Raw genomic sequence first — 15,916 nt, forward strand, 5'->3', positions numbered from 1 at the left:
GCCAATGAATGAAATGAAATATTGAGCTAGCTTTGACTTGTGACGCTAGACGCAGAACTAAATAACGTTATTTTAAAAAATAAGAAGAGATAAAATAGTTTGTACATCTAATAAATTTTACTTCATTTTTTCGTTTTTGTCTTGTTTAAGTGTTAAAACAAAATAATACCATTTAACTTTATATTCAGCATGATAAGTTAGAATTAGTTCGGCACTTCGTAGTATCAAAAATTTTTCAGAGATTAATATAATATCCGGTAATATAATAAATTTTAAATTTAAAAAACTAAAATAATAAAAATCATAAAATAAAAAAACCACTTTAAAATTTAATCTATAGATTTTAGATTGCATTTTATTATATTTTTTAGATCATTAAAAGCAATTACTCTGCCAATGACTTAAAAGTTGATGATCTGCTATAAATCGTGAAGGCATTAAGAGATAATTTCATTTTCTTCTGCCAAATCTCAATCGTGTCAGCTAATATAAGGGAGTGACATAGTATAAGATTAACACTTCTTTTTCCCTCTCATAATCTAAGATTAAGACAACGAAGTATCATTATTGTGACAAATGTTATTATTATTTATCCATATTTTTATTACTTATTTAACGATAATTATTAAAATAAATCTCAAAAAATTTATATTATTGATAAAATAATTTAAAAAAATACAAACGATAAACAAGTTCTTAAGAAATAGTAAAATTTAATAAATTATTAAAAAAATATAAGTAACTAACAATATTTTTAAATAATATATAAATAATATTGATCCGTCACCTTATAACTCAATCTTTATTATGCATTATGAGTTATAACTCGGCGTTAACTATCATTCATTCTTTTGCTTGTAACTGACACCTTCATTACCGACTTAATGACAATTATTTCTATCTTAATGACCAAACGGTCATAATATCAATTTTATTCATCAATTTTATGCCTATAAAAAGAACATTCTATATCTAATTTCAATACATTTTATATTCATATAATTATTATAAACACAACATAACACATGATAACTTTCATTTCATGTTTTACATTCTATATTCATAGAATTATTATATACCTCTTAAACACTTACTGACTTGAGCGTTGGAGTGTCTTTTGCAGGTACCCACCCCTTGTTCTCTCCTTGCCGACGTATAACTCATCCCGACGAAAAACTTAAAGACATTCATCGACGGACGAACTATACACCGGCCAAACTCAGCAAGAACAAATATAAATTAATAAAATTTAAAAAAAAATTAATTTTAAATTTAATTAATAATATTACATTAAAATATAATATATTTTTATTTAATTAATAATTATTCATATTATTCAAGATGATTATTGTTCATCAAATGAGCCTACGACAATCCAGTCCATAAATTCGTTCGTATAGTTGGCTCCTTTTTGTGTGAAATAAAAATAAGTATAAAAAAACGTGCGTTTTGGGCACTGCCTTATCGGTATCAACTCCCGTTATCAGAGACACAACTCTTCTCACTCTCTTCCTCAATCTCTCCTCCATACATTCATATCCTCCTTCCACCACATCGCCGCCGCGGCTCTGCAACTCCTTGGCCTCACTCTGCTACGTCGCACCGCCGCCTCGCTGGGCTCCTCTGCTTATTTTCCCGCCGCTGCTTTGTCGTGCTCCCCGTCGTGCTCCTCTGCTGCTCGTGCCGCCTCTAATCCCTAATCTGCAGGTAGGCTTTTACTTTTTTCTGATTTAGGCAATTAGGGTTCCTAATCCCTATTCCCTTGTTAGGGTGGTGGGCTTATCAGGTAGGCTGCTAGTGCGTGATGGTGGTGCTTCATAGCACATTCTTTCTACTGTCCAAATACCGAACCGAATCTCCGTCTTATTTGTAAGTTCCTCTCCTTTCATTTGAATTCTTTTATTTATTTAATAATAGATCAATCTTCCTGCGTACCCTAACTCAGTTGATAAACTTGTGAAGATTGGGTGGCTATGTATAGTTCTGGTAATGTACTTCTCCTCAATTGTTTTCTAAATGCTGTTGGAATATTTTTTATGCTCCATTGTGAACAACTTGGTTGACAGATTATTACTTATTGTTGGTATTTCATCCCCTGCTACCAACAGAGATTTTCGTTTTCTCTTCTCATCAGGGATAAGCTCTAATTTGTAATAAGTCTTCCCGTGCCTCTTCTTTTTTATTTGTTTTCCTATTTATGTTTTAATTTTTATTGTTGATAAATGTTTTTTGGTGTTGCTAAGTGTTAATTTTGCTATAAATGTGTTGTTGTTGTTACTGATTGTTGATCAAATTGCTGCTGCTGCTTCCTGCTATCAATGTGCTGTTGTTGCTATTGGTGAAAATTGGTTTAGGCATAAATAATATGCTTGAATAGGAAATATTCAACTAGATTTTATAGATTTTGATGATCATTGATATACTTTGATATTTGTTTTTAGATTTGATACTTTGGTAGATTCTTCGGGATTTTTATTATTTATGAATATGAAAGTGAGTTTGCTAGAGCAGTGAGGTGACATTCATTATCATAATTAAGCTGGCACATCTTTGTGAATTGTGATGTGTGTTTTTTGCATTTCAGTAATGCATGTTTTAATTGATCACGATTAGTTGTAATGTATCAAATATTGTGTTGGATTCAAATAGGTTATATTGAAATCACTGAGGTGGTCGTCTGATTCACATTTGTAATTTTTGGTGATGTTCAACAAAGGTGTGTCTGAGTGTCCCCTTGAGGTAATCATAACACCAGAAAATGAAAGCATTAATACATACATTAAGTTCTCACTATTTTAATTTCATGTAAGATTGGTCCTTCCAGCAATGCTCACTATTTTAGTTCTTTCTTCATCAGGGGCATCCAATCAAGAATCTTAGAATCTGTATGCTTTCAATATCATCCACAGAATCTGTACAGCTTAAAGGTCCACTATTAAGTTTCCCACCTAATATGAAGTCGTTCTTTCTTTTCACCTTCTCATAAACCCACTTTCAGTTCTTGACCAAACACGACCTTAAGACCCCATGGTTCCCCTGAAGCCTTACCACCATTTCTCTAGCCTCTCTATTTCCATAGCTCCCACTTTCTGTCTCCAGCCTCACTTTTCCTCTCCTCCATTTTCCTTCAACTACCGATTTCATGCACCAAAATCACACTTCAAACTCAAGAATTCATTCTCTTTTCCCACTTCTAACTTTCTCAAGGTATCAAGAATTGGAGTATCAGTTTGTACTAGTGAATATGAAGAAGAAGAAGAAGAAGAAAAGAAACTTTCAACAGAGCTTATGGACTTGTCGCCAAATGGCCCAGTGTACCAGAAAACACTTCAATTGGTTGAGTGCTCCATGTTTGCTGCACTTACTGGTTTAGTTTACTTCTTGAGCAACTCTCTTGCTATTGAGGTTAGTTAATTAGTGACAATAAAAAAATAGGTCTTTGTTTGTTTGGAAATTGATTGGTTCTAATAAAAAAATGGCTCATGGTTTGTATGAGTTAGGAAGTTGTAATAATAGATCTTCTCTATTGGTTGATAGTTAGTTAGTTCTATCAAAATTTGGTTCTTTGTTTTTGTATGAGTTTAGTTAAGAAATTGCAATCATGGTTCTTTTCTTGTGGCTGATAATTGGTTATCTATTCTTTTACTTTTTGATATCTTAATAGTATTTTAGACTCGGTGTTCAAGTTTTTGTTTCTGATTACAGAATTACTTTAGTTGTTTCTTCTCGTTGCCTATAGTGATTTCCTCAATGAGATGGGGTGTTGATGCTGGAAGGAAAACACTGGTAACGGTTGCTATTTTCTTGCAAGAATACAGTAGATAAATTCATGAAGAATATTTGCATAACCAGTTTTTAATTATTGGTAGTTACGCTTTTTTTTTTTAGGTGGCAACAACTGTACTTTTGTTTGTCTTGTCTGGTCCAGTCAAAGCTCTAACTTATCTGGTAAGATTGCTTTTAACTTGGTAATTTTCTTAGCTAAGCAATAGGGCTTCCAGTTTTTTGTGTTCAATTGTTTTCCTAATATGCTTAAAATTAAACTATATATATTTTTTATTTTGTGGAAAAGCTTAAGTGCAAAGATGTTTTACATAGACATCCAATTATGTCTTGCCACATTAACAAACATAACTGCTTTCCGTGGCCACTTTTTGAATGGTCATCCAAAAGAATTTGATTGTATGACTATGTAAAACTTTTTACACTTTTAGTGTCTCAAAATTATGCTCTATTAATCGATTTTGTTCATGAAAAAATAGTTGTTTTGTTCTAAGTGTTAGAATGGCATTTCGTTGTACCTAAGTGTTTTATGTTACACAATGAGATGCTTGCTACTTGCTAGTTAGTTATAAAATATGTAGCGTATTGGATATGCCTTCCTGTCGAATCGGTGTTGCTATTTCTGTGCTTTGCAATACTAATAATGGTGAAGGTTATTCAACAATGAGGTTTTTACTGAAGTGAATACATGTCAGTTTTTGCATATGAACTCGAAAATGAACTCCATATGCTGTTTTACAAATGCAGTTGTGTTTGTTAAGAAATTTAATTGTGCTGGGAAACATGAATTTTAACATTTCTCACTTTTCCTTTTTGTGAAAATAGAATAGTATACATACACTGGTTTGTTTTTCGATTTGATACCTTAGTCATACTGCCTGTAAAGTAACTTGAATTCGAAATATTTCTTTCATGCAGCTTAAGCATGGCATTGTTGGTTACACAATGGGTATTTTATGGAGGTATGCATATGCAATATTTTTATGCTTTAACTCAATTTTCTAGTGAACTCTTTGATGAAGTGCATTTAATTTAGATTCATGTGATCTGGTTGTACAATGCAGTGGGTGAGTAATCATGTTAACCCCCTCCTGCTCTTCCAATTTACCATGAATTCACTTTCTTCACCTCTTTTTTATGAATCGTCTTAAATTTAAAATAGATAGAACAAGTATCAATCTTTTGAAATTGGCATAACAAACAAATTATATTACTTTATGGCGGGAAAGCAATTTATATTTGCTGTCATCTTTGTTTCTTGTTATATTATTTGATGAGGAACATAAGAATCTTTCATGTTCGGGTCAGTTACACATGAGGGAGAAAGATCAAAACTTTAACTATTATCCAATAATGTGAGAGTTTGAAGTTATGGAGCCCCTAAAAAAGATGAAGAATGGTAGATCGGTGGTTCCAAAAAATTTATAGATTGAAGTTTGGAAAGTTTTAGTTGGCGAACTAAAATTTTTAATGAGATTATAAAGTTTAAGAAGATGCCAAATGAAGTATCTACAATAATAAAGGGGATATATTGGTAGAATATCCAGTGGGAAAGGTGGATCAAATGTAAAATAAATCTATGGTTAGAGGCAGAAGAAGACCCAAAAAGACTCTTCATAGGATGATCTCATGGTAGACATGAACACATGATACATTATAGGATGTAATAATATTGTTTGATCCATGTAGAGGATCCACTTAATGGGATAAGACTTTGTGGTGTTTTGTTGTTGTAACAGACTTGGTTGTTACTACTGTTTTCTTAAATATGGTTTCTCTCTTATGTTACTGTTACTCAGTATGCTGCAAGAAGATAGAACTGAACTAGAACATAGAACTAAAACCAAGAAAAATCTAGTTTCCTGCTGCTGTTGATTTAAGTAACGGTTTGAAACGTGTAGAGCAAGATTTCACTCTTAGGGCTCAAGCTAATCAAAAGTGGGTGCCCACCCCCTTTCAAAATCATACTCTCCCTTCTATTCTTCCCACATTCTCCTCTCTCTTCTCTGTAGCCCCATTATGATTTGACCAGATTCCTTTCTTTCCAATCTGCAGCCTATGTGCTAGGCAGATAGTTGTATGATGTCACCATGTGTTCCATGTTGCACATGTTGGCTTCTGATAAATCTCTTCCTAATATGCACCTCAGTTGTGGAGGTGTATCACAAGATTGTTAAATTCTGTTCTCTTTTATTGTTTAAATTAGCTAACTGGTTTTTGCAGATAGTAGTATGATGTCACCATGGGTTCCATGTTGCTCATGTTGGCTTCTGATAAATCTCTTCCTAATATGCACCTCAGTTGTGGAGGTGTATTACAAGATTGTTAAATTCTGTTTTCTTTTATTGTTTAAATTAGCTAACTGGTTTTTGCAACTCATTTACAGTTTTACTTTTGCATCTTGTCAGGTCTGGAGCAAGTTGGAACCTTTCGATTTTCTTGTGCACAATTGTAATGTTTGTTACCTATTGCCAAAAAATTCTATACGTTTGAAGTGATTGTTTTTTTGCTGGATAATGAAATCTTAAAGTTGCAGGTACGATCACTAGGAGCTGTTGGCTTTGTCTTAATTTCATCTTTCTTAATAAGGGAAAATATACTAGCTTTGGTAATCAATTCCGCGATTCTCCTAATTTCTTAATTCTATATATCATCTTATACCATGAAAACTACTGAAATATTGTTCTTATCTTTCTCTTGTTTTTGCTGCAAATGGACCTTGTAGATCACCATTAACATTCATGCTTCTCTTACATTTCTGCTTACCGCCTCTGGTGTTAATTCCATTCCCTCGTTGAACATGATATATACCCTGTTTGGCATTTTGGTAAGGGAAAAACTTACTCTCTACTCGGAGGGGTCTTCTCTGTTTATTATATTTCTTTTTCTTCAGACTATTCTGATGTGCTCTTTTAAACTTTTTCAAGGTTTTGATCAATAGTGGGTGCTTCATGTTCTTGCTTCACCTGCTGTATTCCGTTTTCCTCGCCAGAATGGGGATGAAATCTCAACTAAGGTTACCAAGATGGCTGGAGAGGAACCTCTGATGCTGTATGTAATCAAGAGTTAGCAAAATTAATGTTGGAATTGTATTCATTCTCCCTTTTACTGCTTCAGAAAAGGGACAGTGCTGAGGCTGTATATCATTTATGGTGTATAATAATTTGACGCGCTACACAGATGAAAGGTGAATATTAACAGAAAAATTAAATAGTGTTTCTTAATTGTTGTGGTCTCATTCTCTTCTGCTCATGATTTAAGCAAATATCCAGATCAATATGTTAAAAATATTCTTATTGTTGAATCTATGAAATATATGGTTTGGGTAGATACATAATTACCATGCTCTGATTTTAAAATTTGTGACAAGAAAATAAGCTTTGAAAATTTTTTCTCACTGAACCTGTTAATGACAAGAATGATATCTGTTATTCATACTGTTTTTTATATTCAGTACACATGTTTATACATTATGTGTATTTGATGAATTCTAATATTCTATAATTAGTATGATTATGAGGAAGAGAAAACTTTGATGATACTTAAAAATATATAGTTAAAATTAAGGTTATATTTTTTAACTATTTGATATTGTTTTTAAATTTGATCATCATTTTTTTTTATCAAAATCTATTATTGTTGGGCTAACATTATGATTTGCATATTATAAAATAATTACATAAAATAGTTTTCTTCCTCAATCATAATTATAATTTTATGTAAAAAATACTTATATATTTACTATTTTCAAATAACTAACTCCATCTAACATAAATAAAAATTATTTTTATAAATATATTTAAATATAAAATAATTTTTATTATTATTATTATTATTTGAACTAGATAGATTATACAATTTTCAATCTTAAACATCACATCATACCACACAGGCCTCCTTGTACACATAAGTGTATGAGTTTTTATATTTCACTATCTGTAATGTGTTAAACAAATCTAAACAGCTGTAAGAAGATCAACAAATCTATCATTTATGTCAAATCTCATCTGCCTGGTTTTTCTTCTAAAGAAGTATTTTTTTTAAATCCATACGTACAAATAAATGAGCCCAATATATTCAGTGCTCAAAAAAGGGGGATAATGTTGTAAACTTGTAATGTTTCGATGCACTTTCTATGATTTTAAGTGGCATAAAAATGGTGTGTTCGTCCCAACAATCTAGCGTGTTTCTCTACCTCTTCAAGAGATCCTTATTTCTCCCGAGAATTAAGATAAGAGTATAAGACCCTGCTTCGTAGCTAAAACGTCAAACAGAAGAGATATGAGATATCTAAATGGAGAGTTTTTACTTTTTTATTATTATTTTTATTTTTTTATTCTTTTGGGTTTCAACAGTGATGTTGAGAATTCAATAAAACTAGTTTTGCCAGCATACCATAGCCGAAACGTATTGCATGCAATTATTGCACATGCACACTTTTCAACCAAGTGGCTTTATCTCATGAGTCGAATAATTATGTTTGATTTCTTTATATGGAAGGTTATTTTTGTGAAATTATTATTAAATTAGCCTTAAATATTTAAAAAATTAGAGTGTGCGTATTTTTTTCTGTTTTTATTTTAAGTTGAAAACAGTAAAAATAATAAAATTTTGTTTTTTGTTTTTATTTTTTATTTTTATTTTTATTAGAAAATAAAAAATATAAACCAAACGTATCTTTAGTTGTCAAAAATATATTTAATACAAATAAAAAATTTATCGAATAAAATTAAAACAAAATAAAACTTAAGAGTATATTTTTAAAATTTTAGCAAATTTTAGTGGCAAATTAAAATATATTTTGTCCTTTTGTTATTTTCTTTTGAGAAAGCTCACAAAGGTCAGTAGAAATTATTTTTTAGCTCGCACTTTTAATAATCAATTCAATTTTTTTTTATTTCAGTTGAAACGAAAATATAAATAACTTAATTTTATGTAATGTACATGCCTGAAGTTCTTCTTTCTTCTCTTCCGTCTTTTACATTTTTTTCTTCTTCTTTTCTCTTTTTTTTATTCTGTTTTTTTTTTATTTCTCTCTCATTAAAAAAAAAATACAAAAAAAAAATACATAACAAAACAGAAGTAAGAACAACAAAAAAACCAGAAAAAAATAAAAAAATGTCAAATAAATTCTTGTTAAAAAACATTGCATTATAGTTAAGAAATTTTGATATTATTTTTTAATTAATTTTTTTTAAATAATTTCTCCTCCTTCTCCTTTTTATTTTCATAGTTCTTGTTTTACATTCATAAAGCTTCTTGTTTCACCTTAAAAAAAAACAAAAAATAAAAAAGAAAAAATTAAATAAAAAATAAAAAAATTATGTAACTTCTTATTTTTCTATTTATCCTTTTTTATAATAAATACAAAAAAATTTGAAAGAAAAATACGTAACCTTTATAATAAAAATACATAAATTTTGCACGAAAAATAAAAAAAAAGAAGAGGAACTAAGAAAAAAAAATTGCAGCATCAAATTTGGAACTTTAAAAAATTTTGATATTAAAATTAAGAAATTTTTGTGTCATGTTTTGATACTTGTAGAAGAAAAAAAAAGTGTAATTCACACGCACATATACGAATAATTTTAGTTGAATTATTTAGACTAATTAATTAAATTTGATTGACAAAAATATTTAAATATATAAAATAACTTTTTCTATTATAATTGATTAACTCCCAACCCCGCCCAATTTGGTAAGTATAATTCGAAATCATTAAATAAACATAAGTATATAACCATCAACTAACTCAACATATCCTAAAAGGCTAAAATCTTCCGACATTCTTATTACATTGCCATCAAGGAATCAGAACATTATAATGAGACATACATCACAATGCAACACCCAAACAATAATCTTCAAATAAAATCCTAACATGGTGTTATTTGAAATCCTTCCGATTTGTTGAATCCGAAGATTTATAGCAAGCAAGGTTAACTATAGAGCAGGTTGACCTATAGAGTTGAACTCAGAGGATTTTTTTTTGAAATAAATTAAAAAAATACTATTTTTAAAAGAAATTATTTTAACTTCATATACTAGGATACGTTTTTATTTTTCTTATAATTTTAAGTAAGTTCACTGCATCCATAAAATTAAAAGAGTTCTTCGCAATTCCGAACGAATTATATAAATTATGGAATTCGCTGCACTTTCCAGCGAATTTCACTTCAAATATTCGTCGTTGTATTTTTGTGTACTTTTACGTATTTTTTGAGATGATAATAATGATTTAGGAATTCGTTCTGAGTAAAGTTTACAAAGTGCATACAATTATAAAAATTTATCTGGCGTGCGGTGAACTCATTCTAAACAAAAAAAATACATTCCAAAATTTGAAGTCCGTTCAATTTTATTTAAAAAATATTAATTTTTTTAATTTATAATAAAAAAACCTGAATTCAGATATGTCATAAACTTTATCTGACCAGTTATGCATGTTCAAATATATATAATTTTGCATATATTTAATTTTGCAATTTTACATTATTAATATGTATAAAATGTAGAAGGATTAAATATTGTGTTTGACGGATAATTCAATACAACTCATTCCATTAGATGGAGTAGTTGCCTATAAGGTCATTAAAAGATCAAGATCAAAGTGCTGATAATATTTAATTTTTTTAACAGATTTTTGTTCTCTCTAGGAGTTATTCAAAATACTAATTGTGGAAAGTAAAAAACTAAATCTTTTTGCACCAAAAACATTTCAAAGGGATATGTGTCCATTAGAATCATTAACTAAGTAACTAAATAATCTAAGTGTTAACTGTCTTTGGCCTCTTGATATTTTTCAATCCCAATCTAGTTTAAAATATCAATATATACCAACAAATTGTTCCTAATAAATTGTTAGCCTGTTAAAACTTAATCTCTGAAATGTATTATATTAGGACTAACTCAATAACAATAATAAAACTCATCATTAAAAATTAATAAAAATATCTTTTAAAATTTAATTTGTCACTGTTTTTAACTTTTTTTTTTTGGAGTTTAAATTGGTTATTCTCCCAACAAAATATCTTATATCTTATCCTTCCTACAATAATACGTAGCTAGAAAGCATAACATCCACATCCATATACCAGAAGGAAACAATAGACATGCGTTTATTAGATAAACAGGATAACAAGCCAAAAAGGAAAGTAAATCAATGACCATAGGGAACTAACTTGGGTTGGTCGAGTAGTCAGCTCACTCGTCCGCTTAAATAAGTGTCGAAAATTCGAACCCCGCCTTCTGCATGCAGCAACCCATTGGCTAGCGACAGACCCTTAAATGGAGCTCAGATCCGCGACGGATTAGTTCTTAACCTGTCGGGTTGGGAAATGCCATTTGAGTAAACCAAAAAAAAAGGAACATATGTGATTAATTAGGTTTAATTAGTAAGTGTATCTTTGTTGTTTCATTAATTTTTTAATTAAATTTTTATAATTTAAAAGTATGTGATTGAGTTGATAGAAAAAATTTGATTAAATTCTTTCTAATTATTTTGTTAAAATATAATCTTTTAAATATTTATTTTTATGTTTGATGTAGGATGAATTATAGAATATTTTAAAAATATTTAAAACTAGTATTTTTTTTTTGGAAAATAACAACTAATAAAAATTTAATTATAAACTTTTTTTTTCTAAATTAAAGATCTAACGACAAATTTTTAAAATGTAAAAATATAATTAAATAATTAGTAAAATTATAGAAATTCGCATAGTACTTAAACCTAAAAATTATTCAAATATCATATTACTTGGTTCAAATTCATGAGATTTTGGTTCTTCTGACCATTTCAATAAGCCCTAAAACACGTGATTCTCTTTACTAAGTTAAACTCATCCAACGTGCAGATTGGTGTCACTGATTGACTACTAATAATAATATAGTATGAACAATTTTGTACACCACCACATTTGTAATATTTTTGACTTCAAATTACACTTATAGCCAATCACTCTTCCTTACTTGTTTCTCAGATTCTTTCATCTTCGGAAACGTAATTAATTGGCCAGAGGAAAATGTTCTATGTACACTATCCCTGTCCTTTCAAAATGGTTGTCAAATGGAACTAGTGCTTTTAAAAAAATAAAACTATAACTTGGGTCAATTATTTGTTCATGCTGTTGTTCATCACAAGGTCATCAAATCAAATCCATTTATTAAATTCAATTAACCACTGATGAAAGGAAAAGCCAAAATTGCCCTATGAAAGTGCTTAAAGCACAACTATTGATCAATTAAAATGTTGCAAATAGAGTGACACTGACATAGGTGGTCACGGAGTTGATTCATGTACTAAACCTGTCTTGGGTAAGCATTACAGCAAACAAAAAAAAAGAAAGAAAAAAATTGCAAAGATAAATAGTACTTCATTAATTTTATATTGTTTATTTTCCACTTGAATTTTGTGAGTTTTAATTGCATTATCCATATATATCCCTATGAAATTATCAAACAGAGAAAAAGGATAGAAATTTAATTTCATTAAACCACTGTATATGATACATCCATAGGGCTCCACTAGTTGGTAAACAGATAAAGATTCCTATTAACACTCAGAACTCAAATCAACCTAAATTTCTTTTTGAAAATAAATAAAATAATTGTCCTCTCATTCTCCATTTCAATATTGATTTTATTGGCTTTTGGTATAACATAAAAAATGTCAAGCAAGTGGGCTTCATTATTGTGTAGTAAAGAGTGATGTAGCTTCTTTAGAATTTTTGTCGAGAAGAAAGTCTAGGGGTAGCAATTTTTGTATTTTGTGACCAGCACTTAGTTATCAAAAGAAAAGTGAGTAATCTTTCACCATTAAATGTAATCTCATACCATTAAAAATACTATTGATGACCAATTAATAGTTACAAAACACAAAAATTGCTGTTCCTAACACTCCTTTTTTGTTGTCTCTTCTTAAAAACAGTAACCACCCAACAGAAACAAAAATCATAACACAACTCAACTTTTACCACTTGCTTAACCAAAGAATTAACAAAGTAAAATCCCAAATCCCTTGTCCCATGCTGAGAGAAGAATTAAGCTAATATTTAAATCATTCTTAATAATTTTTTTATTGATTAAATAAATTTTAATTCTTAATTTATTATATATATTAATAATTTAAATTTAAAGTTTAGAATTTAGAACAATTTACTTTTTTTCTGAAACACATCAACATTTGCCGAAGAGTGAAAGCAACATCTCAATTCTCAATATATCTCTTTCATGGGCAATATTGCCTGTATCAGAAATCCAAATATCATTGCAACTAATGCAGAATATTATTCACTTTTCTACTATTTGACCAACCTAGTATTTGCAAAATTACTACACTCACTTGCATCTTCAACAATGATTAAGCAAGAAAAATGAAAATTTAAGAGCACAAAAATGCAAGCAAGTCAAGTCAAGGGAAGCCAGAGTCATTCATATTCATATTCATATTCATACATACTACATAAAAGGGTATTCCAAATTGCACCTTACAACAACAGAAAAACCAGTACTAGTACTACATCATCATCATACATATAAAATAAAAACTGCTACACACATGTTGCAGCATAGCAGCTAATTCTTTTTCTGCACAATCTTCAACAATAATATATATGTTGTTATTTGTTAACAGGAGAACTTAGATTCTCTCTTGTATAACAAAATACCCAAAAGGCATGCAGGAATAGGAAACCCCCCAAACCTAAAATCTAAAACTAGGATGGTTATTATTATTATTATTATGATCATCATCATAATCAAATCATAATCTAAATAACATAATCAGACCACTCAGAAATATATGAAGTATGGTCCATAGTGAAGCTAGGAATCTTATCAAGCCTAATGGGATTATCTTTTCCTCCAATCAATTTAGCAGGATTCCCAACTGCAGTTGTTCTTGGAGGAACATCCTTCAACACTACAGAACCAGCACCAATCTTAGCACCATCACCAATCTTAATATTCCCTAAGATACAAGTCCCTGCACCTATCAAAACCCCGTCACCGATCTTCGGATGCCGGTCGCCGGAGGCTTTTCCGGTCCCACCCAACGTGACGTTGTGCAAAATGGACACATTGTTCCCAATAACGGCGGTCTCGCCTACGACGAGACCAGTCGCGTGATCCAGAAGGATTCCGCAGCCGATGTTCGCCCCAGGGTGAATATCGACCGCGAAAACCTCGGATACACGGTTCTGAATCAAGAGGGCTAGAATTTTTCTTCCTTGGAGCCATAGCTTGTGAGCGATCCTATGAGCCTGGCAAGCCAAGAAGCCTTTGAAATTCAATAAGCAATGCACGTAGCTTATGCAAGCAGGGTCTCTTTGTTTAACCGCTCTTAGATCTTCCTTCATGGAAGCCATGATTTCTTCGTCGGATTCCAAGATCCCCATGAAGAGATCAACGAGAGTGGTGCTGTTGAGATTCAAGCTGGATAATTTGTTGGAAAGATGGTTGGATAACGCGCTTTCTAAAGACTTGTGGCACAAGATTGAACTGAAATAGTAGTTGGATAAAATAGGTTCTTGTTCCACATCGGATTTCGCTTCTTCCTTCATCTTCCGCCATAGATCATCATCATCATCATCATCTTCATCATGAACACGATCGTCAACATCAACCTTAGGCTCAGACTCTTCAATAACCGTGCGTGTATGCAGGGGTTTGTTCTTGGGAATGGAAACACGATCGGAGAAAGTGGGTCGGCAGAATTTGAGGTAGTTATAGGAACAATCATCGGTTTGGGACCCGTTTGGCTTCCGAGAAAAAGGGGAGGAGGTTGAGGAATCTACGCAAGTAGCCATGGAAGAAGAAGTGGAATTAGAAGAGGAAGAAGATGATGATGATGAAGAAGATGGGTGTGAATTGCTTGCAGAGAGATTTTGGGTGTGGATTGAATTGGTGTTGGAGTGAAATTCCAAGTCTTATATAAGGGGCAAGTGATGGAGCGCCCCACGACCAGAACTTTCATGGAAAGAAAATTGGGGATGATTTTCAGGGAAAAAATATTATAATACATAAATTAATAATGCCTAAGTGTACAATGTGTACATAATCGTGTAAAACTAATGATTCTAAAAAAAACATATATAATAAATAATTTAATAATCATCTTTTATATTTATTAAATAATTTTAAGAATTAAATTTGGATACATAGTTATACGGTATTTAATTATGTAGTAACATATATGCAAAAATAATTATTTTTTATATTGACAGTATAAATTATTATTTAAAAAATTAATGTTATTAGATAATTATATAAAATATTTTATATAATAATATATTAAAATTAAACTCTAATTTTAATAGTGTATTATTGATTAAAAATGTCTATGAACTCATATATATATATTAATATATAATAACTAATTTGATAGCTAATTTTTAGTATTTATATGATATTTTGAATATATAAATATTAAGTGATTAGATTTATCTGAGTACAAATAACTCTAACAATTACTAATTAATGGTTAAAAGTAAGTATATATAGTTTTTTTTTGGTGTCTAGTAAGTATATATAGCTATAAATATAGAGTGCAGTTTTGTTTTTAGTTTTTGATTATCTTTGGTTTTGTTGTGTAGTTTGTATTTGCGGATGAGCAATGAATGAATGAGATTCGTGTTCCGAAGGGAAAGGCCAAAGATCCTGGTCTAAAGGAGGCCACATCAGAACAGAGCACATCATCGTGGATTTCATTTTCATAGTAAATTATGCAAAATTACAAATATATAATGCCTCTGTCTATGTGAAATCCTGTGCCAGCAAAAGAGGTTGCGTGTTCGAAATGCTGCTTCTCATCCTCGGCTAGGAAGACCTAAAAGGATATTTTATTAGCTTAATATTTAAATCTAGGTTTAATTACTGTCTCGCTAATTTTTAATTAAGTTTTTATATTATTTTTTAATTAAATTCTTATACTATTTTTTATTTTAATTTAGTTTTTAATTATAGTAGATATTAAAAAACGTTTATATGAGTTGAATTTATCAAAATACCCATATTTCTAATTTTATATAATTGTATAATTCTAAAAATCAGACCAGACCAATTCCGGATTCAATCAGAAGTCGGTTGGTCTATTCTAAATAACGTCGTTTTGGCGTTTCATTTAAAAAGAAAA

At 30.2% G+C, this 15,916-nt stretch overlaps 2 protein-coding genes across 9 annotated transcripts; one reads left to right on the top strand and one right to left on the bottom strand.

The window, feature by feature from the left end:
• The first annotated feature begins 1,372 nt into the window (after nucleotides 1-1,372).
• LOC112790963 (uncharacterized) lies at nucleotides 1,373-7,007 on the top strand. Of its 8 annotated transcripts, XM_072235718.1 has the most exons (13): nucleotides 1,380-1,707; nucleotides 1,770-1,869; nucleotides 1,963-1,986; nucleotides 2,067-2,150; nucleotides 2,650-2,739; nucleotides 2,858-3,405; nucleotides 3,706-3,786; nucleotides 3,889-3,948; nucleotides 4,702-4,745; nucleotides 6,192-6,234; nucleotides 6,320-6,391; nucleotides 6,509-6,610; nucleotides 6,711-7,007. In XM_072235718.1, the coding sequence occupies exons 6-13, from the start codon at nucleotides 3,028-3,030 to the stop codon at nucleotides 6,828-6,830; spliced, it is 900 nt and encodes a 299-aa protein (XP_072091819.1). In that variant the 5' UTR covers nucleotides 1,380-1,707; nucleotides 1,770-1,869; nucleotides 1,963-1,986; nucleotides 2,067-2,150; nucleotides 2,650-2,739; nucleotides 2,858-3,027; the 3' UTR covers nucleotides 6,831-7,007. The 8 variants fall into 8 exon arrangements, with proteins under 8 accessions (XP_025689386.1, XP_072091819.1, XP_025689403.1 ...); XM_025833618.2 differs by lacking the exon at nucleotides 1,963-1,986 and having other exon boundaries at nucleotides 1,397-1,707; XM_072235721.1 differs by having other exon boundaries at nucleotides 1,429-1,707; nucleotides 1,787-1,869; nucleotides 1,963-2,150.
• A 6,188-nt stretch (nucleotides 7,008-13,195) lies between these two features.
• LOC112790991 (serine acetyltransferase 1, chloroplastic) lies at nucleotides 13,196-15,490 on the bottom strand. Its single transcript, XM_025833644.3, has one exon. The coding sequence runs from the start codon at nucleotides 14,589-14,591 to the stop codon at nucleotides 13,554-13,556; it is 1,038 nt and encodes a 345-aa protein (XP_025689429.1). The 5' UTR covers nucleotides 14,592-15,490; the 3' UTR covers nucleotides 13,196-13,553.
• Nucleotides 15,491-15,916: the final 426 nt, after the last annotated feature.

Source organism: Arachis hypogaea, chromosome 1 (assembly GCF_003086295.3).
Source record: "Arachis hypogaea cultivar Tifrunner chromosome 1, arahy.Tifrunner.gnm2.J5K5, whole genome shotgun sequence".
Classification (NCBI taxonomy): Eukaryota; Viridiplantae; Streptophyta; class Magnoliopsida; order Fabales; family Fabaceae; genus Arachis; species Arachis hypogaea.

Coding starts and splice junctions, on each gene's coding strand:
- LOC112790963 (XM_025833601.2), top strand. CDS start 3,028: ATGGTTCCCCTGAAGCCTTACCACCATTTCTCTAGCCTCTCTATTTCC. Junction 4,746..6,191: donor ACAATGGGTATTTTATGGAG/GTATGCATATGC, acceptor GCATCTTGTCAG/GTCTGGAGCAAGTTGGAACC. Junction 6,392..6,508: donor GGGAAAATATACTAGCTTTG/GTAATCAATTCC, acceptor TGGACCTTGTAG/ATCACCATTAACATTCATGC.
- LOC112790991 (XM_025833644.3), bottom strand. CDS start 14,591: ATGGCTACTTGCGTAGATTCCTCAACCTCCTCCCCTTTTTCTCGGAAG.